Source organism: Dreissena polymorpha, chromosome 4 (assembly GCF_020536995.1).
Source record: "Dreissena polymorpha isolate Duluth1 chromosome 4, UMN_Dpol_1.0, whole genome shotgun sequence".
Lineage (NCBI taxonomy): Eukaryota > Metazoa > Mollusca > Bivalvia > Myida > Dreissenidae > Dreissena > Dreissena polymorpha.
Genome location: NC_068358.1, coordinates 12,809,508 through 12,836,171, shown reverse-complemented (window position 1 = coordinate 12,836,171; position 26,664 = coordinate 12,809,508). Strand labels below are relative to the sequence as shown.

The 26,664-nt window shown below is 34.1% G+C and overlaps 1 protein-coding gene and 1 long non-coding RNA gene across 11 annotated transcripts in view; both read right to left on the bottom strand.

Moving 5' to 3' along the window:
• Window positions 1–1,465: 1,465 nt before the first annotated feature.
• Window positions 1,466–6,891, bottom strand: LOC127877559 (uncharacterized). The gene is made up of 2 exons (XR_008048482.1): window positions 6,164–6,891; window positions 1,466–5,863 (listed from the first exon to the last, which is right to left on the bottom strand). It is a non-coding gene; the product is annotated as an uncharacterized LOC127877559 (long non-coding RNA).
• Window positions 6,892–6,928: 37 nt separating this feature from the next.
• Window positions 6,929–26,664, bottom strand: part of LOC127877418 (anoctamin-4-like) — an 89,451-nt gene continuing 69,715 nt past the window's right edge. For all 10 annotated transcript variants that reach the window (XM_052423278.1, XM_052423277.1, XM_052423282.1 and 7 more), the window contains 11 exons: window positions 25,712–25,876; window positions 23,472–23,508; window positions 22,292–22,403; window positions 21,798–21,855; window positions 20,802–20,899; window positions 15,275–15,408; window positions 13,529–13,681; window positions 11,284–11,336; window positions 10,577–10,767; window positions 9,089–9,194; window positions 6,929–8,151 (listed from right to left, as the gene is read on the bottom strand). In XM_052423278.1, the coding sequence (XP_052279238.1) occupies window positions 7,996–8,151; window positions 9,089–9,194; window positions 10,577–10,767; window positions 11,284–11,336; window positions 13,529–13,681; window positions 15,275–15,408; window positions 20,802–20,899; window positions 21,798–21,855; window positions 22,292–22,403; window positions 23,472–23,508; window positions 25,712–25,876 (1,263 nt within the window). In that variant the 3' untranslated portion in view covers window positions 6,929–7,995. The remainder of the gene's footprint in view (window positions 8,152–9,088; window positions 9,195–10,576; window positions 10,768–11,283; window positions 11,337–13,528; window positions 13,682–15,274; window positions 15,409–20,801; window positions 20,900–21,797; window positions 21,856–22,291; window positions 22,404–23,471; window positions 23,509–25,711; window positions 25,877–26,664) is intronic.

Sequence of the window (26,664 nt, the reverse complement as noted above, 5' to 3'; positions counted from 1 at the left end):
ACTAATAATATTTTAATATTATATTAGTGTAAAAAAATTAACGTCATAATCATCTCCAAAGATTTAATCCTATGCGACAAAAAATAATAGAATAACATTTACAATTTGAAATGTAAGAAAGTAACACTTCTTAAAGATGCGTAGATTCAAAACAAATAACCTGGCTAGCATATTATATAAGCCGTACTCTTCATAACCGGACTAAACGAACAGATGACACTTTCCACCTTGACTGGATTTTCGTTCAGAAGAGCCTTTCTTTAAAAGAGAAATTCAGAAAAAACGAAAGTGTAAAAATAAATGTATAGAACATTTCTAAGCGTACATTCTTGGAATGATTAACATAAATACCATGGTCTGATTAAAACTCGTGCATACCGTGCACGAACAAACCCCAGTATAAATATAACAAGGGACAAAATTGTCACAAAACCAGGTTTTCATTGTGAAAAAAAAAATCTGATAAAGGGAGAAAACTCAAACTGAACTTTTGAAATGACCAAAAAAAATTAACCCCCTTTGTAAGTTTTTTTTTTTTTTTAAATCTATTTTTAGTCGTGGCGACCTTGACATTGGAGATATTGACGTGATTCTTTCGTGGGACACACCGTCCCATGATGGTGAACAAATGTGCCAAATGATTTTAAAATCTCACAATGAATGACATAGTTATGGCCAGGACAAGCTCATTTATGGCCATTTTTGACCTTTGAACTCAAAGTGTGACCTTGACCTTGGAGATATCGACGTAATTATTTCGCGCGACACACCGTCCAATGATGGTGAACAAATGTGCCAAATGATTTTAAAATCTGACGATGAACGACATAGTTATAGCTCGGACAAGCTCATTTATGGCCATTTTTGACCTTTGAACTCAAAGTGTGACCTTGACCTTGGAGATATCGACGTAATTATTTCGCGCGACACACCGTCCAATGATGTTGAACAAATGTGCCAAATGATTTTAAAATCTGACAATGAACGACATAGTTATGGCCCGGACAAGCTTATTTCGCCAGCCCGCCAGCATTCGCCAATCTAATAACCAGTTTTTTCCTTCGGAAAACCTGGTTAACAAACGATCCGTTCGTACAATATGTGCCATTTGAGTTCACAGGTGCCTGGTTAATGTTGTCAAGGTACAGCTTGTGTTTATGTTGTGTACAACAGTTTAATGCGGACACCTGCTTCTTGTGATAATAACACTTACCTTCAACAAGGGCGAATGGAATTTGATTTGTTAATGTGTTTGTTAATAACCGTATACGTGTTTTGAGACGTATTGTGTCTGAGATATCTTACTTCCACCCTTTTTTCTTGTTGTAACTTGTGGCGGCGATAATCGGTATATGATTGGTTGATCTAATGATCTAACAATGCTTATTGAAATATCTGTGGTTGATCAGTTAGTTTCATTCACAGCTGGCGAGTCGTCGATTGGGTAATAATTCCATAACAACGATAAAGAGCTAAGTTTATTTGTCAATTCAACATTGCACAAACAATAAATGGCTATTAGCTATACACAGACTATATTATTACCTCGGGTGTTATACTGGCACAAAAGTCTCAAGGCATTTACACAAAAATACAGGCAAGTCGCCATTAGCAAAAAATTCCACAAAAGCGGAATAAACTAATTAAAAACAAATAAAATGATAAATATTAAAATAAATAGTTATTTTCTTTGGTATAAAATAACTTATAAATTATTTATTTGTTGACACATAATTTGAATCTTGATAAACTTTTGTTCTTATAATATATATACGTTTATATATAATACCAATAAAATATACATAAATGGGCAATTCATGAAGTTTTGCCAAACAATACAAGAATTTAGGATGTAATATATTAAAACATTAGGCTATGAAGTTAAGGGGTGTTGCAGCAGTTTATTTAATCGAGGATATATTCATAGCAACACCGATGATACTATTATCACAACTAATTATTTTTGTTATCAGTATCATCAGAAATGACCGAGTAGGTTCATAACACAATTGTCAGTGGTTCGATCCCAGGCGAGTTAACTTTTTTTTACTTTTTTTCTTTCTTTAATTTCATTCTTGTTTTATACTGGAGCTCTTTAGTCCTGCTGTTTACATTAATCAATTTAAAGCATTTAAACACAAACTTCAAAACATGCCAAAATCCGTGAACATGTAAGTTATTAATGATTAAGGTTGAGTTTGATACTGTATGGTTTCGCAGAATTCTATATGGTAGTTTTTTTTAAAAATCATTTATGTGGTTAAAATAGTAAAAAAATGATGTTTTCTTATGTGACATAAAAATCTAAAAAAAATAAATTTCTTAAAATCATACTTGTGTTCTCCATTTTATTGGTAGCGTGTGGTTTAATTAAATGGTATATGATGTTTCTTAGCTTAAATAATATCTACATGTTGCCAATTTCATAGGTTATAAATTATTTTTACGCAATTAGAGATTTTTAGTTTTATTGAAAAAGAACATGTTATATAATGGTGAATAAAATCAAAACAAGGCCAGTGACCCTATGTTTTTATTACATTTTTCATATAGTATTTGTATCTATATCTTAAATATAAATTTTTGACAAAATCTATTTGATGGTAAAAAAATCAGCAAAACTGCAGCAACACCTTAAAGTATGGGTTAGGCTAAGCATTTCTGTATGTACAAATTAGAGATGATAAACAAAAAGTGCAGCAAAAAGGTCTACATGAAAAGAGAAGCAACACAACTTGGTTCGACTAACCATAATTATAACTAGTATTAACTACACACAATAGAAATGTGTCAATCAGGGAAGCAAATTGTCAACAGAAACAACACAATATAATAATTTTAACTAAATAGCAAAACAATGGTATCGTCATAAATATGAAAATACTATAACTGAAAAAGAATGATGGTTCAATCTTCTATTAATGGTTTGCTTGTTGGGTAAGCTTTCAATGAATACAATGTTTGCAGATCTAAGGCCATTTGATATAATAGATACATAACAACAGTTTTTAAAATAAATGGTCAGAACTCAAACGTTTTTGAAAAAAAATGTTTGAGCAGCATTATGAACCATGTGCTTGTCTGAATGCTATCATATATACATGTTTTATACAAAAACAAACAACATTTTATATAAAGACATTTTCTAAAAGGCCTCTTATTTACACCTAACCCTGAGTACTAATGCGTACTGATTACAATTGTATTAATGCCGGATTTATTCCAATTACATAAAATATGTTAAGCTTGAAATTTTGTATTGTATTTCCCTACATTTTAGCTCTATAGTTGGTTTTTAAAATAAGTAGCAAATATACAAATTAACAGGAAAATATCAGTATTATAAACCGATAAAACTATGGGCATGCAGTTTGTTTTGAACAAAATATTTGAATGACTTTGATAATTCTAAAATATATACATGCCATGAAATGACAGTTTCTATTCTCAAATCAATAATCAATTGGAAAGTAAGTCATTCTGACAATAATTTAACAGTTGCATGCTCTGTGTATATAAAATACACAATAATGATAATAATAATCGCATTTAATTAAAAACATTCAGAAAAGTAGCAGATAAGCGGCTTCTTGTTCAAAATGACATACATGTACAACACTTGTTTTGGGTAAAATTGTTCAGAATGAACATTTTATAGAAAGAAAAGCAACCAATCAGTACATTCAGATAAATAAAATTTCTTAACAAAACAATCAAATTTTGTCATTTAATGTAACACAAATGTGTATAAATTCAATAAATAATGTATATCAAAGAAAAATACATAAACATAGCAATACTAAAACAAAACTATATTAACATTTTCCTGAACAAAGAACAGAAGATTAAAAAAGAACAACCAATATTAAAAACAAGATGAACAACAAATAAATTATAGCAATCACAACGAATTTTCATACAGCCCTAAACAAATGAAGCAAAACTCTGTAAACTGCTTTGCATGGGTGAAACGTTCATGTGAAATGTTAATTAATATATAAAAAAACGTTTATAATTAAATGAATTAACATAAAGTAAGATGGAACATAAGATGGAAGTCATAACCATTACATGTATAAAAATTTCTAAAACATAAACATATATGCATATTAATTATTCAAATTCCAATATTTTACAACAACATAGACAATGATGAAATATGTGTACCCAGTATTTAATGAAGTCGTATGCTAACTTTGTTTTTCATGAGACACAAAACTAAGTCCGCATATATGAGCCACGTTCTGGAAAACTGAGCTTAACCCTTTGCATGCTGGGAAATTTGTCGTCTGCTAAAATGTCGTCTGCTGAATTTCTATAATAAGCATTTTCTTCGATTTTTTTCAAAGAATACTATCAGAATAGCAAACAGTTTGGATCCTGATGAGACGCCACGTTGTGGTGTCTCATCTGGATCCAAACTGTTTGCAAAGGCCTTCAAAATTCAGTTCCCGCACTGAAAGGGTTAATGCATGTGCCATTCCAGTTTAGCCTCTGCAATATACACTGGCTAATCAGTCAGGATAGTTTCTGTCTAGACTGGATTTTTGTTACAAATAGACTTTTTTTAACCAAAAAAGCGGACAGTGTCGTCCCTGATAAGCATGTAAAGAAATCACAGGCTAATCTAGGACATAATTTTAGGCACATGAATTAAAACTGGTATACCCAGAATGAGGCTCATATATACTCAGTGAGGGCAGATTGTAAAACTTAGGCAAACTTAAAACATCAAACTGTGAAAAATGAGTTATGCATGCTTAAAAAGAAAAACGTTAATTCCATTAAAAAATGCAGACTCTTTTTTATAATTAATGCATAAAATTGCGTAGAGGATCATTGTCAACAGTAAGCTGCACTTTATTTGCTTCAGAATGAACCAGTAAAATCTTAATCATATGCTTTTGTCAGTTTATCGTAAACATTTAATGTTCGATATAATCACATTCAAAACATTCCACTTGTAAAATGTAAAAAAACACTTCACAACTGGATTCCATACAAATCACTTTGATAATAGAATAAAGAAGTGGACTGTACTTTAGCAAACATTCCAACCACAAGTTAAGCTACTAAACAGTTTGTCTAAAATACAAAATTTGATCAAATACAGTTTTGTTCATATTTTAATTATGCAATCCAGTTGTTGGATGTTCTTTTAACTTCCTTCAATTCTCAACATGACGAGCATATTGTAAAATCTTGATAAGAATGCTTTTTTAAAGAGTAAGTTAAGAGTAAGTTTTGAAAATGAATGACTGTCAGAGGGGATAATCAAGTGACAATCAAGATGGCAACATCCATACTGAAACATATATTTTTAGCTGTTTTATACACTTTAATAATTTTGTTAATTTACTTATGATATATTTGTGAATGACGCACAATTTCCAGCCATACATGTATTAGTAAGAAAGTGACTAGCTTTTATTTGTTATTTAGATTGGCTTTCCATCATGACTTTACTCGCTACAAATTTTCTTAGCTTGAGCTGTAATTTTGTGATCCTTCTGGAGAGGCATTATCGCTGGAGAGTGAGCAGCATTTTTAAAACAAGAGTTCCGCGGTCGGAGATGACCGCATTGAAGCCGGATTTTTTATTTAAATGACAGGAAAGTACCTTTCGTGTTTTTGTCAATGCAATACTTAAATTACTGAAATATTGTTCAAAGGTCAAAATGAAATGTAAGTACTTTTCAAGGCATGAGCAAACCTTGTGTTATGTTTTGAATGCATGCATATACATGAACAACAATAACATTTAAGGTCACAAATATGAACTTGAATTGACATTTAACATTTTAACCTACCAAAGTTATAAGAACTTTAACATTTTTACATTCAAGGTCACAGTGACCTTGACCTTAGAATGAATGACCTTGAAATGACCAGTGGTCATCTAAGTGTGCTTGCAAACCTTCATGTCAAGTTTGAAGACTCTATGTCCAAGCATACCAAAGTTATAACAATTTTAACATTTTAACATTTAAGGTCACAGTGACCTTGACCTTCAAATGAATGACATTGAAATGACCAGTGGTCATCTTCTAGTACTGGCCAATCTTTATTTCAAGTTTGAAGACTCTAGGTACAAGCATACCAAAGTTATAACATGAAATAAGAACTTTAACATTTTTACATTCAAGGTCACAGTGACCTTGACCTTCAAATGAATGACCTTGAAATGTCCAGTGGTTACTTACTAGTTCTGGCCAACCTTCATGTCAAGTTTCAAGACTCTAGGTCCAAGCATACCAAAGTTATAACAACTTTAACATTTTTACATTCAAGGTCACAGTGACCTTGACCTTCAAATGAATGACCTTGAAATGTCCAGTGGTTACTTACTAGTTCTGGCCAACCTTCATGTCAAGTTTCAAGACTCTAGGTCCAAGCATACCAAAGTTATAACAACTTTAACATTTTTATATTGAAGGTCACAGTGACCTTCACCTTCAAATGAATGACCTTGAAATGACCAGTGGTCATCTGTTAATCCTGGCCAACCTTCATGTCAAGTTTGAAGACTCTAGGTCCAAGCATACCAAAGTTATACCATGAAATAAGAACTTTAACATTTTTACATTCAAGGTCACAAAGACCTTGACCTTCAAATGAATGACCTTGAAATGACCAGTGGTTACTAACTAGTTATGGCCAACCTTCATGTCAAGTTTCAAGACTCTAGGTCCAAGCATACCAAAGTTATAACAACTTTAACATTTTTTATATTGAAGGTCACAGTGACCTTGACCTTCAAATGAATGACCTTGAAATGACCAGTGGTCATCTGTTAATCCTGGCCAACCTTCATGTCAAGTTTGAAGACTCTAGGTCCAAGCATACCAAAGTTATACCATGAAATAAGAACTTTAACATTTTCGAGCACGCCGCCACCCCGCCCGCCCGCCCCCCCCCGCCCGCCCGACAACATCAATCTATAAGCCGAGATTTTTTCGAAAAAAATCCGGCTAAAAAGCCTTCATCATGTTATTATCCCCTCTGGGCTCTTTTAGATCTGGGTACAAACTCTGATAAGATGTGAATTGCGCAACACCAATGTACCATTTTAACCACGTTGAAAGACATATCCCTGAAACTTAAAAAAAAACAATAAAATTTATGTTGAATATGCTAAAAAGCTACACAACAAACGTAACTTTCGCTACCAATTTAACAACACTTTAACCATGTAAAAAGACACAACCCTTAAACTCTAAAGACATTACAATAGAATTTAGATTGAATATGCTAAAAAACAATGAAACAAATGTGAGTTTAGCTACCAACTTAACAACAGTTAAACCATGTCAAAAGACACAACCCTGACACAAAGACAATGTAATTTTAATTAAATATGCCATAAAACAAGTAAAAACTGAAAATAAAAATACATGAACTTATTATTCTAAAATATGCTTATTAATAACATAATATTTAATAATGGATGACAACTAACAATAATAGAAATAAGGTCATGATGGGTCAAATCATTGCAAAACTTGGAACTTTAATTCAAGTGAAAAATTTAATAAAACAAAGAATTATTTTCATGTGAAAATGTCATTCAAATTCTTGGACAGAAAGAAACCCTGTGGATTTCTTACTAGAATAATATTTGTTTAACATAACCAGAACAGTCTCAGTGTTTATTTTGTATAATGTTTAACATATTGTTTTTGTACTCAGATATGAGTGGATCTTTATGAAGACCAGCTTAATGCATGTGCATAAGGTGTCTGTATTTAGACTCTGCAGTTAACCTCTATTTGACATAAACTTCAGTACGTTTTTATTTTCGTATGTTTACTTGATTTCTTCATGTTAATTTTGTGTTGTGTATACATACTCTATTTCTTTCTGTATACATACTTTATTCACTTAAATATCTCTGTTTATTCACTCATAAATACATATTTACTTTCCAGCCTTCACTATATTTTTTCCACTATGGATTTGGTACATTTCTCTACATGACTTATTGTCTTTCCTCAATTATTCTGCCTTGGGCCTGGTTTGTTCTTTGAGTTCCTCTGCGTGGAACAGTGCCTGCTTGCTGAGGTACTTCTCTCTTAACATCTGCATCTTAACATTGTAAGGCATGTCTGGTACCAGGTACATCACAAGCCACGTCAGAAACACTATCAGGTTCTATGATTGAGGATATACAGCATCAGTAAGTGCAGATAACTAATAGGGGTCTCACTTATAACTTCAAATAATAGCCAAAGAACAATACTAAAAGTGTGTTAATCCTTTACCCTGTAGATAAATATTTTGACACATTTGTAGACCTTTAGAAAGTTACATTCAATTAAAAACCTTTCTTACTAAGTTTTAAAGGCTTCATTTCCAACCTTTAGTTACTGATGAGCAGCAAACAGCATAAAACCTGAACAGACTGCAATTTACTCACAGACTGTTCTGGTTTTATGCTGTTTGCACATAGCCATTTTCACTTTGCCTCTGAGTGGGAAAGGATTAATAGGTCAGCTCTCAACAGTTATCATAAGCTGATCTCAGCTGCAATGTCTACAATATGTATACATGCTGTTGCATCTGGTAGTAGCTGCAAAGGGATTTCAATTCCTACTTTCAAATTCAGCAATCATATGATCAGTCAATCCTAAACATTTGAAAAATAACTTTCCCAGCCAGTCTGTTATTTGAACATTCAAGCATTAAGCAACATGATAATTCAAAATTAATGTTTGGACAAACAAACAAGGCAGTTCATAGTAAGGAAAAGTATCATATGTGAGACAACTAAGTGGGGGGGGTAATCATTTAACCCTTTGCATGCTGGGAAATTTGTCGTCTGCTTAAATGTCGTCTGCTGAATTTCTAAAATTAGCATTTTCTTCGATTTTGTTCAAAGAATACTATCAGAATAGCAAACAGTTTGGATCCTGATGAGACGCCACGTTCTGTGGCGTCTCATCTGGATCCAAACTGTTTGCAAAGGCCTTCAAAATTCCGTTCCCGCACTGAAAGGGTTATTATGCAACTGGTTAATTCCTTTACGAGAAAGGTAAACACAAGTTCAGTTAGGGCATTAAGTTCTTATATACGATCCAAACTGTCTCACCTCGAACACGACAATAAACGCGAGCTGAGCAGCCAGTACGTGCCAGAAGGCCATCTTGTAGGTGTAGGGCTCTGGGGCAGAGGGGGGCTCATAGTAGCCACGGTACCTACACATGTATTATAGTATGGCAAAGTGTTTTCATAAGATAATGCAATGTATGCAGAACAGATTGCATTGATTTTTAAAGTATGTGTTATGGATTCTTAAATATTTGTAATGTTTCTAAAGTATTTGCAATGGTTTCTAAAGAATTTGCAGTTTATTTCTCTGTCAAGTAGATCTATTGTAAAATGATTTGTAAATTTGTACAATTTTGGATTTCTCTGTTGTTCTATTAAGTCATGAACTGTGCCGCTGTTTTACACACAGTAACTTGTTGGTTCCAGTGCAGCCAAGAGCATTTAATACTGATATTGAAAACAACATTCATTCAAACACGTATATGATCCCTATATAGTAAAAAGTACACTTGCTTTAATGATACTATTCTGCCACTTTGAAACTATTTAAGGGATTGCTCTGTTCATTTACTTATCAACAAAATGATTTTATTTTGTAAAGCATGACCAAAGTTACAGCTTGCAAAGATCATATTAATACTTGTGACGTATAAACATAAATTATGTGTTCCAACAGTTTTTATCCCCACGCTTTTCAGAGAAAAAGTGGGGATATTGTGGTTATCTCTGTCTTCCGTCCGTCCTGGCCACTATCTCCTCTTTCACTATAAGCACTAGAACCTTGAAACTTACACACATGGTAGCTATGAGCATATGTGCGACCCAGCACTATTAGGAATTATGATCTAACCCCTGCGTCAAAAGTTATGGGGGTTGAGGTGGGGCCAGGTCAGAGATTTTCACTCATTTTTTTATTTTATTTTACATTAACTTCTTTATTTCTACACTGATTTACTTCCAATTGATACTGACCATCTCTTATGACAATACGGTCAATCTCAACTATGCATGGCCCCATTACCAACGCTGGGGCGCCCTCGCCCACCAAAAATTGCCTTTTACTATAACTTCTTTATTTCTACACCGATTTACTTAAAATTGATACTGAACATCTCTTATGACTATACGGTCAATCTCAACTATGCATGGCCCCATTACCAACCCTGGGGCGCCCAAGCCCACCCAAAATTGCTTTTTACTATAACTTCTTCATTTCTACACCGATTCAATACTTCAAATTGAAACTGAACAATACGGTCAATCTCAACTATGCATTGCCCCATTTCCACACCTGGGGCGCCCCCTGGGTCAAACATGCGAGTGCGGATACGCGTCGGCCTCTGTTGCACCTTTTCTAGTATTTTGTTTCTTTTAAGTAAACATGTGCACAAGTTCACTCACTGAAAGAACCCCAGATCATCAGTTTCTTTACATGTATGAGGTAAGAATGTTCAACTTTATAAAGACCTAACATATTAAAATCTAATCTATTTACATGTATAAATTGTTCTACATCAAATATACTTACATGCATGTGGTAACATTCCCAAACTCTTTGAATTTTGGGTCTTCAGGCATCGAGTCCTTTTGGAAGTCTGCAATGTCGAAAACTGACATTCGAAAGGTCTCATAATAGCCTGTCATTGTCTGGTCCGGGCTGTAGACATACTTGTACACCATACGTGGGATGAACTCTGATGTGAAGGCAATAATTGCTGCCTGAAATGCAGTACTAATAATCGTACATGTTTATTAAACTTCAAGCTTAAAATCATGTTTTGGTAAAATCAAAACAACTTGACCAGTTCTTAAAAAAAATTACCACTAGTTTAATATGCTGACTCAGTAAATTAATATCCATGTTTTGCAACTAAACACACACTTATCCAAAAATATAAATTTAAAATGACGATTGATAAAGATTTTAAGTCATCTTAAAACTAAGGAGTTTATTAATGTATCTCAATACAGCTTGTCAAGACGTCTGTTTATTCAAATTTCAGTAAGTTAAAATAAAAACCAGAAATGCTGGCAGCTTTTTTGCTTTAACAACAACAACACTTTCAATATTACCACAGGCTAAATCAGGGGCAACATTTTCTGCTTTTATGGTATTTTAAAGGAAGTCTCTTCTATGCAAAAATCTAGTTTAAGTGGAAAGTGACATCATGACATAACCTGCCATTAAGCACCATTACCCAGAGCAAAGCTTATATACTATTGAGCCATACTCACGTTGGAGACAACAGCAAGGGCTGAGATTCCTTGCAAAATGCCAAACCAGATTCCTGCAATGACAGTTTATCAGTCTATTTTAACATATGACATAATTTTAGGAAAGGTTAATACACTTATGAAATGTGAAAAAAGAATATACAGGTTGAACAATTATATTCTAGATAGAAATAAGGAGGATATTTGTTTGCTTTTTGTATAATATGAAGTTTTTAATTCTCATTAAAGATAGACATTATTTTCAGGAACTCTTCATAAATCAAAATTAACAAGATGTGTTTGTGAAACACTATGTCCCCATATATTTGACCTTTGACCTTGAAGGATGTCCTTGACCTTTCACCACTCAAAAGTGCAGCTCCATGAGATACACATGCATGCCAAATATCAAGTTGCTATCTTCAATATTGCATAAGTGTACATTAAATAAGCGAGTATGACCCATATATTTGACCTTGAAGGATAACCTTGACCTTGACCCTTACCTGTTTACCCTACCGATTGCTTCTAAGTAGTATGGAGGGCATCTCTCAGTAGTTTTGGGCTGTTGTCAGTAGTTTTAAACTTTTCAATCATTTTGAGCTTTAAAACACCATGACTGGGTCACATATCAGTTTAACGGTACATAAAGCATTAGATGAATCTAGTTGCTAATAATTAAATCTGTTAAGTGATTGTTTTGCTTTGATTTGTTACAGCCTGTGCCATTTGGTTTGGGAAAATTAGCGCGATAAACCACGAAATTGGAAAAAATAGCGCGATAAACCACGAACTTGGGAGACATTCAGCATTATACATATGATTATAAGTAACATAATTAAAATTGTTTTTAAGTGCATGTTTGACAGCATTTTATATTATAAAGTGCTGCTTCAATGTCTTCTTACAATGAAGACAATATTTAGTTAATATCCATTAACATGCATATTAAACTTGCAATAATCTATAGATTCTTAAATACACAATTTGATCATAAGCTCTTTAAGAATAGCTATTAATTTAATTCAGTATTTTTTTTAATTAAATATCATAAGGGGAAAACAAACAAATATTGACAAACATCCTTTTTAAGTTTAGTGTTCTTGTTGTGTTAATGATATATTTAACGGAGTTAAAATAATATATTTTATTTGTTTACCCAAAGACCTATAGAATCTATAGGTCTTTGGTTTACCTTTCAATATTTTGCACTTGACAACCTCAGTTCTATGCTATTTCATTAAACTGTACAGCGTAACAAATATAATAAAGGAGAATACGCATATGAATCTGATTATTCACAGATCCACTAACATATAAATCAAATCATGTTTTTCTCTTTCTATTTTCGAATGATACTCATCTCATTACAATAAATGCTTTAACTTTGTGAGTAGACAATTTTCCAACACTCGTTCCTGTGACGCACATTCACTGTGCAGATTTCTGATAAATATTTTTTTCAAATCTCAAATGTAGAATGTTGCGTTAATTGACACACGCATTACATTATTCCCTAAGGACCATATGATATCCGTTGTTAATTTGAATGGTATTTATTATTTTCGCCGTTAATCGCAATTTGTCGTCTGCATGCCGCCATCTTGGACGTGTGTAAAAACAGGCGTGCTCAATCCTGATACATCGACTATCGTAGGTATTCTCCGCAATAGAGAGAGAGATGTGTATACTGGATAGCAACAACTCAAATCGTATATATTTGGCTTAATTTGCGAACCAATACGCAAGTCAGTTGTTGTTCGGTGACGACTCGACAAGCTCAATCAGCACTTGTTCCCTGGGAGGCTTGAATTTTAACGTTTCTTACTACACAAGCGCCATAATGATTATGATTGATAAATTACCCGCAAAGACCAAAAATAAGCGAAAGTACGATTAAAAACTGAAATTTGACCATTTTGATCGATGGATCCGTAGTTTTTCAGTACAAATCCGTAATGCGTAGTTTAGTCAAATAATCCGTAGTAACTACGGCGAATCCGTAGAAGTAAACAGGTCTGCTTGACCTTACAACATCCAAAATATGAAGCTCCATGAGATACACATGCATGCCAAATTGCATGCCAGTTGCTATCTTCAATATTGCAAAAGTTATGGCAAATGTTAAAGTTGGCGCAAACAAACAAAGCAAAAAAACAAACAGACAGGGCAAAACAATATCTCCCCCACTATGGTGGTGGGGGATATAAAAATACATAATTTTACAATAAAGCTGACTCAGTTGACAGCTATCCCATGTTCATACCAATATCCTGCGACCGAAGGGCCAGGGGACGCTTCCACTGTGTTACAAACTTGTACGCGTCCAGGCGTATCTCAATGATGTTGTTGAGTAGGGCAAAGAATGGGGCCAGAGGGAAGGCTGCCACAAATATGGTCACAAACCCGTACTGGATCACTAGAAGAAACGAATAAGCATGGTTATAAATGAGCTGGGCTCTGGTAAACCAGGCATATGGGCATATGCATAAAGTATAGTCCCAGATAAGCCTATGCAGTTTTATTTTTAAAAGATTTACTGGCAATGTCTAAAGAAACATGCATTTAAATTTGGTTATAAAGGGGAGCTCATCACAATAGTGACAAATGATGTCACTTCATGCCTGCTATATGACTTATACTCATGTCATGTTCTTATACACTTGAAAAATTAGTGTTACTGATGCAATTTTAGCATATGTAAATAAAATTGTCCATACACAATATCATATAACATAAGCATACTTTATACATAAATTGTATGTTTGAAGTTTAGTAGAACTTTGTCAGACATCCAAGGTGACTCCCCTCTAATAAGTGAAGAGGGTATAAATAACTATTCTCGCAGAATGTGTATTTCCATATAATATTGTTGACTCCTATGCTCTTGGGCATTATAACAATGTTTTTGCAGATAAACAACTATATATAAAACTAATATTTATAAATGCAAAATGGTAAAACAGTTGTATCTGCAGTGTTACACCAAATGACCCTTGTAGTGTTTCACCACAACTTTTCACTTTCAAATACACTTATGACAAATTATAATTAAGAAATAATATTTTTCTATCATGGTTTGTTGTCCAATAACCCACAGTTAGGAGTATAGATATGTAGGAATTAAATCACGAGTGCGAAGCAGGAGTGATTTGATAACACGCATCTATACTCCTTACTGTGGGTTATTCGACAACAAACCATCATAGAAAAATATTATTTCGATTCTAACACGATTCTGATTGATTTGGTTCAAGCTTTTGAACATGAACTATATTTTTCAATACTCCGTCCTTCTTAGTGCAAAGTTAATTATTTAGTGACGTCATTGAATTGTACGAACATATGACGTCGTTTTCATTCATAAATATTTTGCAAATGACGTCACCTTCATTGCGAACAAAAATCTTAGAAACTTAATGACGTCATGTTTATGGATGCTACTGAAAAGCTGACATGCTATAAATGTTTTCTTAATTACGTTTCCTAATAAATAACAATCTTTGTAGGCATAGTTATGCCACTTATCACCAAATATACATTTAGTTGTTTTATTACATTTATATACATGCTACATTTATTACATTTTTCTAAGAGCGGGTTTTAGCATGTGCATTTTACTGCAATATGTTCGTTATTTATTCGGAACTATTTTCGAAACATTAAGCTCCGCCCATACATTACTGCAGAATAACCCACACTTGATTTCCTTCTTTGTCTTTAGAAAACAAGTCGCGTGCCGTGTTGGAATTGCAAATTGACATTGTAAGTGAGGCAAATAGCTGAAAGGAGAAATGTGAGCTGCACCCTGGGAAACAGGGCTTTGTGCATGTGCCTAAAGTATTGTCTAGGATTAGCCTGTGCAGTCAACACAGGCTAATACTCACTGATGACACTTTACACTTTTATGGAATATTTCATTTAAAGGTAGTCTCTTTGAAATAAAAATCCAGTCTAGGCAGAAAGTGTTATCCCTGATTAGCTCATATTTTAAACAAGACTCAATACTCACCCATCTCAAGGTACTCATCAAACAGGCCCAGTTTGGGCTGGTCAGCCAGGTTGTAGTCCTGCTCCCAGTGTGTGTAGACCTTGTTGTCCTTGTCATCTAGAACCTTGCGGGACTTGCACCACACCATCACCTTCCTACAGCAGGCAGAATATAGGAGGTCATAATTCTAATGCATGTGTGTAAAGTGTCTTCCCCGATAAGCCTGTGCAGTCTGCACAGGCTAATGCACAGGCTAATCAGGGAAGACAATTTCTACTTGCATGTTATTTTTCCTTTTAAGGTTGTCTCTGCTATGCAAAAATGCAATTACGGTCTACCTGTTTGCATACCAATTTATCAGTTGTTCCATGGACTTTGAACACAAAACTTTGGAGCAAGCAAGCGCTATACTTTTTTTTTCCATTTTTTATATAATTGAGGCAAGGACAAAGCATGAGAACATGTTTGTTTTTAATTTCTGCCAATGCATTCAGCTTATAAGCTGCTTCCATTTTGTTTTCCAAATAACAAGCAGTCTATAACGCGACAAACGAAGGCTGAAGTGTAATTAAAAGAAAACAAGATGTATTTCTGAAACACTATATTCCCCCCTCATATATTTGACCTTTGACCTTGAAGGATGACCTTGCAATAGACCATTCAAAATGTGCAGCTCCATGAGATACACATGCAGGCCAAATATCAAGTTGCTATCTTCAATATTGCAAAAGTTATGGCCAGTGTATTAAATGAGCGATTTGACCCATACATTTGACCTTTGACCTTTCAACACTCAAAATGTGCAGCTCCATGAGATACACATGCATGTCAAATATAAAATTGCTATCTTCAATATTGCAAAAGTAATGGCAAATGTTTAAGTTTCAGGCAAACCAACAAACCAATAAACAAACCAACAAACCAATAAACATATTCAATATGTCGCACAGTATACACTGGAGGACAAAAAACCATACAAACAAGATTTTATGTCCCCTAGTATTGACTGAGGGACATAAAAACAAGTTTTTTACTGTAAACAAAATTGAAAGTGGGTCAAAATGGACAATGCCAGAACAATACAATTAAATAATTTTCATTTTACTTTATGAATCTTATATGTGGCAAATCTGACCAAGATTGGATTTTGTTGCAGCCTTACTAAAGAATGGGGTGTCATGGGAAAACATGGCTTAATATGCATGTACTGTCTGAAATCAGCAATTATCTTTTCTCATACCCATTTGTATTTTGTTAAGGAGGATTACATGCTACAGCGTAAATATTTTTCCAAACTTTGCAAGTAACATTTCGAATTAATTGTAAAAGCTAATATTTCAAAGCGAACATCAAATAAAGTCATGTAAATAAACAAGATGACATCACTTAGGCCAAAAATAAAATAGGTCCGTTTTTGGTCCCCCGACTGTGTCTCCCGAATGGGCGCCGACCCTCCCCTTAATTTTTATTGAAGTCCCCACCCCCCAAAAAATCATTCATTTGCGTTCATTTCGCATACCTTTCCCCTCTCATTTCGTATATTGTGCTTTCCGGCGATTTCTAATACATGTACGGTTAAAAAAGTTATTATTTGACAAAATGGCTGCGCCCATGCAACAATTGCTAGCCACCTTGGTTTTTGCTTTACAAATTAACGAAGGGTCTGTTGTCACCTTAAAGGCTTTCAATACTAGTAATAAATGTTTTGACAGATACTGAGTTATATTAAGTGTTATACCCCCAAAAATGTGTGGGGAATTTAATACTAGGAGTGGGCTTGTCTGTTGGTCTGTCTGCCTGTCAGTAAATGGTTTCCAGATAACTCACAAACTTTTCATTGCATCTTTACCAAACTTGGTCAGTGGTTTCCTACTGTCAGATGATATTCAGGTCAAGTTCAATGTTAGGATATAAAAGTATGAGTTGATTTCTAGTATGACTGGATGCAAGTTCTGACATATTGAAATGTCCTTCAATCTCTGCCAATATTCTGTGCAGGGATGTCTGTCTGTTTGGAATCTTTCAAAAGCTTAACACCAATTTCATATTAATGATTTTTTTATATATAATATAGCAATTTCACTATTTAAAAGAGAAAACCCAACAATATGATAATACAAACATAGTTAAACACTCTTGCAGTCTGATCTCAAACATTTTACTTGAGTAGATGTACATGTGTCATTTTGCAATATTGACTGAATAGTGTTTAAAACAAGAGCTGTCAGAGGACAGCGCGCTGGACTACTCGAGTGCTTACCACTATAATGTAAGCAATCATGGGGATATTGTTCATATTTAATAAGGTCAAGGTAAAATAGTGATATTCTAAGTGGAAGAGGACCATAATTGAAACATATTGATCGCTTATTATTTAAAGAAGTTGTACTTTATAGACGATTCTGAGTTCAGGTATAGTTTCCAAAATCTCTTGAACATTTGTAAAGACATAAAACAAACTAATAAGATTTTATTTCAAGTTTGATAGCAATAGCTTTGGTAGGATGGTTGGACTATCCTTCAAAAATTAATTAAAGAAATATTTGTGGATTTTTTTTACATGTGTCAAAGAAAAAAAACTTTTTGGGTGGGGGGGGGGGGGTTGGGGTGGACAGGGGGGTATAATGTGGTGGGGGTGGTCATTTATTAGATGATCGTTCAAAAATAAAAATAAAGGAAAACAAAAAAAAAAATTTTTTTGGGGGGGGGGGGGGGGAGGATTCTGGGGTGGAGCATGGGAGATGGTTTGGGTGGAGTCCATTGTGGTATGTCAGGTAAGTGTTGTTATGTCAAAGTATGAATCAAATCTGAACATAAATAAAGAAGTTAAGGTAATTTTATTAAAATTTATTGATTTGACCTTGAGAGTCAAGGTCATTCAAAGGTCAAGGTCAAATTTAACTTGTCAGGTACAGTACCCTCATGATAGTAAGAAAGTATTTGAAGTTTGAAAGCAATACTCTTGATACTCAAGAAGCAAAGTGGATCTAAACACACAATTGAACAAAATATTCAAAGTTACTAAGATAAAAAAGGGCCATTGTTCCGTTAAAATGCCAACCAAAGTGCCCTGTACAGTCCTCTTATGATAGTTAGTGAATGTTGCAAGCATGAAAGCAATAGCTTTGATACTTTAGGAATAAAGTGAACCTTAACACAAAACTTAACCAAATTTTCAATTTTCGAAGTATAAAAAGGGAACATAATTCTTACAAAATGCTTGATACAGTTGTTTGCTATTGTCTATAGATTGTGGTCATGTTGGTTAAGAAGTATGCAAAATAGAAAATATTTGAGGTGGTACGCAAACTTTAACATAGATTTATCAATAATATGCATATTATTAGTGGAGAAAGGGTCATAATTCTTACAAAATGGTTGTTACAGTTGTCTGCTCCTGTTTATACATTGGGGTCATGTTGGTTAAGAAGTATGCAAAATATGAAAGCAATATGTCAAGGGACATAGAAAATGTTTGAGGTGGTACGCAAACTTTAACGTAGATTTATCATTAATATGCATATTCTAAGTGAAAAAAGGGCCATAATTCTTGCAATATGCTTGATACAGTTGTCTGCTCTTGTTTATAGGTTGGGGTCATGTTGGTAAAGAAGTTTGCAAAATATAAAAGATGTAAACGGACATAGAAAATATTTGAGGTGGTACACAAACTTTAACACAGAATATCTAAGTGAAACAAGATGCGCTTGTGAAACACAATGTCCCCCTATATGACGTTTGACCTTGAAGGATCGCCTTGACCTTGACCCTTCACCACTCAAAATGTGCAGCTCCATGAGATACACATGCATTTCAAATATAAAATTGCTAGCTTCAATATTGCAGAAGTGACATTACATGAGCAATTTTGACCCATATATTTGACCTTGAAGGATGACCTTGACCTTTCACCACTCAAAATGTGCAGCTCCATGAGATACACATGCATGCCAAATATCAAGTTGCTAACTTCAATATTGCAAAAGTATTCATAAAATAAGCGATTTGGGCCACATATATTTGACCTCTGACCTTGAAGAATGACCTTGACCTTTCACCACTCAAAATGTGCAGCTCCATGAGATACACATGCATGCCAAATATCAAGTTGCTATCTTCAATATTGCAAAAGTTATTGCAAATGTTAAAGTTGGCGCAAACAGACCAACAGACAGACCAACCAACCAACAGACAGGGCAAAATCAATATGTCCCCCACTACTATAGTGGGAGACATAAAAAGGGCCATAATTGTTACCAAATGCTTGATACAGTTGTCTGCTCTTGTTTATAGGCTGGGGTCATGTTGGTAAAGAAGTATGCAAAATATAAAAGCAATATGTCAAGGGACAGAGGAAATATTTGGGGTGGTACACAAACTTTAATATTCCAACGCTCACGGGAACACCGACGCCAGGGTGAGTAGGATAGCTCCACTATATATATATTTCATATATAATAGTCGAGCGAATACAATAATGAAATTTTATAAATACATTCAGCAATAAATATGGACAAAAGCAAACAAAGCAAATATACATATATTTCTCAATATAAGATGTAATATCAAGCAAACAAAGCATATATATATATATACACATGTATTTCTTACACAGCATCTTACTGACTCTTCAATGCTCTTACCAAATATAAATTCACTGACCCTGTATAACACTGTACAATGTCAGTAAGAAGATATGCATCTAGAAATGCAGTCTACACAAGAAGAAGCAGGATAGTATGCTATTTCGTATTTTGTATGATGTGTGAATTAAGTATCTTCTATCTACAAGCAAATGCAGAATGTAACCTGCTGAATGGCTTTTAATTCTTTTGATTAAGAAAGTCTCTTTAAAACTTCACGGATGAAGCGATAAATCCTCCCTGATCATCCAATGCAATATGTTTTTCCAAAGATAGATGTCCTATGATTTAAATTAAACACATATTACAACTTTAACACAAACATGTGACTTATACACCTGCATCACTTTCACAGCTATTTTCAAAATCACATAACTAATAAATTATAATTGGGCTGTTGAAGTGTCTTGCATGTCTTCACTTCACAATAAAATATTTCAAGTTTTAACTTAATCGCTCAAGATAAGTGGAAGAAGTATGCTTCACACATTTATTACATTTTGTGGGGACAGATTGACCAAAAAAACAAAAAGACTGACCAACAGACAACTTTTATGGGTTATTTTAATTAAATGAAAAAGCATTCAAAATGAAAATCAAGTTTACGGGGAAAGTGTGAGCACAGGCTACTCTGAGACGACACTCTATGCACATGCATTAACCCTTTGCATGCTGAGAAATTTGTCGTCTGCTGAATTTCTAAAATTAGCATTTTTTTCGATTTTTTTCAAAGAATACTATCAGAATAGCAAACAGTTTGGATTCTGATGAGACGCCACGTTCTGTGGCGTCTCATCTGGATCCAAACTGTTTGCAAAGGCCTTTAAAATTCGGTTCCCGCACTGAAAGGGTTAACCCCCGATATCTCAGAGCAATGCCTAATACTTAATGAAAAGATCACTTACGGCAGAACTACTTCTTTGAAGTTTGCAAAGGCCTGTTTGCCCACCATGATGATACCCAGCTGAATACAGAGCTCTATGAGACAGCCAGCCGGGTCACACTGTGGGGAAAGAGAATAGGTAAGAATTTGGTGTGCTTATTAAAACAATTTCTTTAACGAGTTTTATAAATCATGGAATGAATAAGCCAGATTTTTTTATACATGCTTTTAATTAGCAAAGAAAATAAGTATTGACTTAAACACCATGATACAGCTGTAAAGCTCTTAGAATAGCATAACGTCATTTGATTTTGTAAGGTCATTTAAGTAAAATAACGTAACATGATGGGTCAGTAAACAAAAAGCCACAAAAAATACACTTAAAACTACATTATACAAGTTTAACATTAACATATTTGTTATGGTTATATAAATTAGAAAGCAAATTGTAGCATGTGATGATATATCTTAACACAACAGATAAAAACATATTTATAGTCTATTGAGGTAAGGTAAACGTGTGATACGCATCCTTATTTTGACAATAATCTATGACCCTCACTCTCAAAACCAGGCTGAATGCATGCGCGTTAAGAGTCATGAAATATTGGCCTGTGAAGTCTAAACAGGCTAATGAGGAATGGCACTTTTCTTAGGGAAAATCCAGTTTAGGTGGGAAGAATTGGCACTGATTATCCTGAGAAAATTGCACAGGCTAATCTGGAATGACACTTCATGCATATGTATTAACCCTTTGCATGCTGGGAAATTTGTCGTCTGCTAAAATGTCGCCCGCTTAATTTCTAAAATTAGCATTTTCTTCGATATTTTTTTCAAAGAATAATATCAGAATAGCAAACAGTTTGGATCCAGATGAGACGCTACGTTCTGTGGCATCTCATCTGGATCCAAACTGTTTGCAAAGGCCTTCAAAATTCGGTTCCCGCACTGAAAGGGTTAAGCCTGTTTTACAAGAGCAAGGCTACAATCTTACAAGTAAATACTATAAATATCAAACCTCCTCCTGTCTGTAACCAAAGAAGTTACGGTTATAATTGCCTGGTCTGCCAACAAACCTGAAACACGATACATATTATGAGCCATGTTGTAAGAAAACAGTCCATAAAAAATATCAAAACAGTTTAGCTCAATTAACAGTTCTCATAGACCCAGTCTTCCTACATGTTAACTTTGTAAAAAAACATTTATACACACCAACATCTATTATTCTAAGCATTGGCTCTAATGAATACATATAAACACATTTATCGGGGGGCTAATATATTTTTTAAGAGTTTTATCATAAGGTCCGTGCAGTTATATGCAGATGAAATTGGGAAGACGTTCTACATAAGGATAGTGCTGTAATGTTTACATTTTTGCAATTGATAAATTAAATTGACATTATTACTTAAAAAGATACCAGCACAAATTACTTCACATAAATTGCTCAAAATAACAATATTTATTAAAAAGACATAAACAAAACACACGACAAAAATTATTCCTTACTTGCCCTTGAAGAAAGCAATATACACGATGGAAGAGTAGTAGTTGACAAATTGGAAGAGATACATTTTGAAGGTGAAGGCATCCTCCCACTCGGTCTCAGTGCGGTGTTGTTCTAAAAGTTAAGAAAATATCAAAATTGATTGTTTATGTACATGTAGTTTGGGTTTTATTAGAAACCTTTAAATCCCCACTGCTAAACAACGATGAACATAAGAATGTGACTGCTTCTAGCCAATGATGTGCTTTGTAAATGTTTTGGTTAATTGAAAGCAATTAGCCAATAATCTTTGAAAGATCAACAGGCAGGAACAAATGACATTGACATAAAACAAAAGGATGAAAAGGCAATCACTCAATGAAAAATCATTAGCCCAGCACGATTGTTGACAATGAGCACATCTCACACCTGTAGGGATGCTGCATATAAGGTTTCATCAATCATTTGTGTTTGAGATCTTGTGCTGAAAACAATTATAATTAAATGGGCATTCAGTAACTCACGGAAAACTAACAGTAGGGAAACATTATAACAACATGTACATTTTTATTCTTTAGAGATGCTGCATATCAAGTTTCACATAATTCTGATTAAAAGGGCAGAATATCATCGAGTAGGATTGCACCAATTATCAGGGATCATCATTTCAGACCAATGCAGACTTGATGCCATCTAAATCTGAAGTAGCAACTATATGAACCTCCCTAGTTAGAAGCATAAAAAAATTGACTTTGTTCAGCAATTATTCAGATGGATAAACAAAATATATTAATAATCACTTACAAAATAACAAAAGCATAACATTACAATAAGCAAGACTGGTAAAATTGGTTTCAATAAAGCATGCTTTTAAACGACCAGACTTATTGACAAACATTTAATTGTGAGATCGTACAATAAACAAAAACACGCAAAGGATTCTTTGAGCTTACATAGGTCATTATGCTTTAAACATATGAACACTCTGCATAATCATTGAATACTTTCCAGTGATATAAGTCGGTTAATAATGATCTGCAATTGTTCAGTATTTTATTATTTTGCAAACAGAAATCAATGGATTTCACATACAAAATGTGATCTGAATATTTCACTTAAGTGCAACATATGTTAAGATTACTCTTAAGAGCCTTCTAGACATAAGCCCCAGTCACTGAGTTACAATGCAAACATTAGACATACCTAGTTCAGTGAGACCCTCGGCAATTTTTTGATAAACCTGAAATAAAAAAGTGTGCACATGACTAATAAATCCTTAAATTATTTGTGACACAGTTTCTATCTAGAATGTCCCACAGAAAGAGGAATACCTACCCAGTGGGCACCCAAACATTGCTGCAACGTTGTATTTAGATTTCAGTCAAACGTTGCAGTTTGGTTGTACCAATGGTGTATACAAAAGTTTTCCCGACGTTTTTTCCAAATGTTGCTGTAACGTTTTTTACAAACGTTGCTGCAACATATTTTCTAAACGTTGCTGCAACGTTGTATTTTGGTCGCATTAAAACGCAGAAAATAACGCGCCCCATGCGGGAATCGAACCTGATTAACTCCCGATTGCTAGGCGGACACCTCATCCACTACACCACGGCGACTGTTGAGAGTTTTAGACAAAAATGTTGACTATTTATTTTTGGTTGAAACTTTTAAACTAGATTCTACCATTTTAATGCATAACACAACTTAAACAATATATTTTATCCTGCGATTTTGAGATATTTTAAGTTCATCTTTAGCATCTTTAAGTTTAAGCAACTGATTTGTAAAATTTAAATCATTGAATTTCTAAAATTTACAAGAAATCATATTTTCATTGATGCTATGCATGAACTGTATTATTATAAAGTACGAGCGTTTCATTTCCCCCTCTATAGACACCAAGTACTTGTTCTTTCTAGAAAACGGACTCGACAGTGTGCATATCTGCCGATAATACTCGAAAGGGCGGTTGGCAGTAAATAGTTTTTATTTTCATATTATTTAAAAAAAAGAATTAAAAAATACTACGTTTGAATACGACCTAAATACAACGTTGCAGCAACGTTTGGAAAAAACGTCGGGAAAACTTTCATATACACCATTGTGACAACCAAACTGCAATGCTGGAATGCAACCTAAATACAACGTTGCAGCACATTTGAAAATAAGGTCGGGAAACCTTTCATATACACCATTCTGACAACCAAACTGCAACTTTTGAATGCAACCTAAATACAACCTTGCAACAACGTTTGGGTGCCCACTGGGAAGAGCGCACAATTACCTAGAAGCAACATTGTTGCAACATACTTCTCAAACATTTGACCGACATTTCACGTGCAACTTTGCAGAAACTTTCGGAAGTGGTTACAAATGTAGAGATCAGAATGCAACGTTTCTGAAACGTCCTTTCAAAGTTATGATGAAACGTCCGGGTAATGTTTTGTATGCAACGTTGTGGCAAAGTTCGGTGATAGTTGCCGACGTTGCGACCTAAATATTACATTGCAGCAACGTTCGTAAAACGTTTGATGCCCACTGGGTACCTCTCCCTCCGATGCTGTATGCAATTGGAAAGTTAGGTGAGGAGCTACCCTTCCCAATATAAAGTCACACAAGGTTTCATGGTCTCAGTAGTGGAAAGGGTTGCTGCTGACTGGGGATGCTTAGGCAGGTCTGTAGCGAAGCTGGCCCCGTATAGCATAAGACCCATTATCACATTAGGTGACTAAAATCCTTAGTACTGGTTAATGCAATGAACAGTGACCTTTTTAAATGTCATTTTCAGGATTATTTAATGACACTTAGATGCTTCTCAATAAGTTAAGTTGCAAAAAACAAATACAGCATCCCCCTCCTTTTATAGAAATTCTTGGGTTAAAAGTGTTTTCTTTTAAATCAGTACATCAGAGCTAAAGAATTCAGAACTAAGGTATTTAAAATATAAAAAGAACACAGGGCACTTAAAATATACCATAGATGTAAGAATTAATGTATCCATAATATTCACCGTTTTGTTAATTTGCAATAATGATAATTACAAATAAGCAAGACTTATTTTTACTACGAAATCAAAACCTAAAGTTTCAAGCAATTAAACATTTTTTGTCTATTATTGTCCAAATAACAAACTATGACCACCTGACAGCCTGAAAATTGTAATTAAAATACCCATTAGCCCTTTCTTGCCCAGAAGCAAAGTGAAAATGGCTATATGGCAATATACCAGCATAAAACCAGAACAGCATGTGAGTAACTAAAAGTCTATTCAGGTTTTATACTGTTTGCTTTTTATCAGTATGTAACAGATGGAAATAAAGCCTTTAAAACTTGAGTCTAGTAAAAAAGGTCTTAAATTTAAATTTATTTTCTAAAAGACTAAACAAGTGTGTATCTGAGTGGTAAAGGGCTTAGACCTTACATAAAACAAAATAGTAACCTACAAAGTTTAAGAACACGATGATGATAAGATTAATGCAGGCTGAAGTCACGGAGGCTATGAGTCCAGCACGTCCTTTCACCATGTCCTGGTCAATTGCTGACAAGACTGCCGCTATCACAATCCGGTAGATGATAACGCCAAGTATAGCGATAATGACCAGGGCAAACTGCAAAGAACAAAACCTATCAAACAGTCTTGAATATTGACTATTCACATTAGCCTTCTCCTGGGTAAACTAAGCTTAACCCTTTGCATGCTGGGAAATTTGTTGTCTGCTAAAATGTTGTCTGCTGAATTTCTAAAATTATCATTTTCTTCGATTTTTTTCAAAGAATATTATCAGAATAGCAAACAGTTTGGATCCTGATGAGACGCCACGTTCTGTGGCGTCTCATCTGGATCCAAACTGTTTGCAAAGGCCTTCAAAATTTGGTTCCCGCACTGAAAGGGTTAATGCATGTGCATTAAGTGCATAAAACGTAAATCCAATGTACTGGACGACACATGCTAATCTGGGAAGACACTAAATTTCGCACATGCAAAAAGCCCAGTTTTTCCAGAACAAGACTAATACATAAGATTATCCAAGTTTGTTTAATATTATTACCTGACAGAAACACTGTCTTTGTTAACTGGGTATGTTTGACAGGCTGAATCAGACTGACACAATTGCAAAACAATAAATCTTAAGTGAAAAGCCGAAATGCATTGACACTGTTTATTTAAAAACAGTAAGTGAAAGAAAAATAGCCTTTTGTTAAACTTAATTTTTACATTTGTTTTCATAATTTTTTTAAGTTTTCATGACAAATTTGTTATTTGATGGTTTTGTTCTAATTTTCATTGCTATGAATACAATTACTGAGCCCTGTATTAAGGGATACATAAAACATACATAACTTAGCATAATTTACAATTAATATGACTTTGAACACAGTAATTTACAAGCAAATT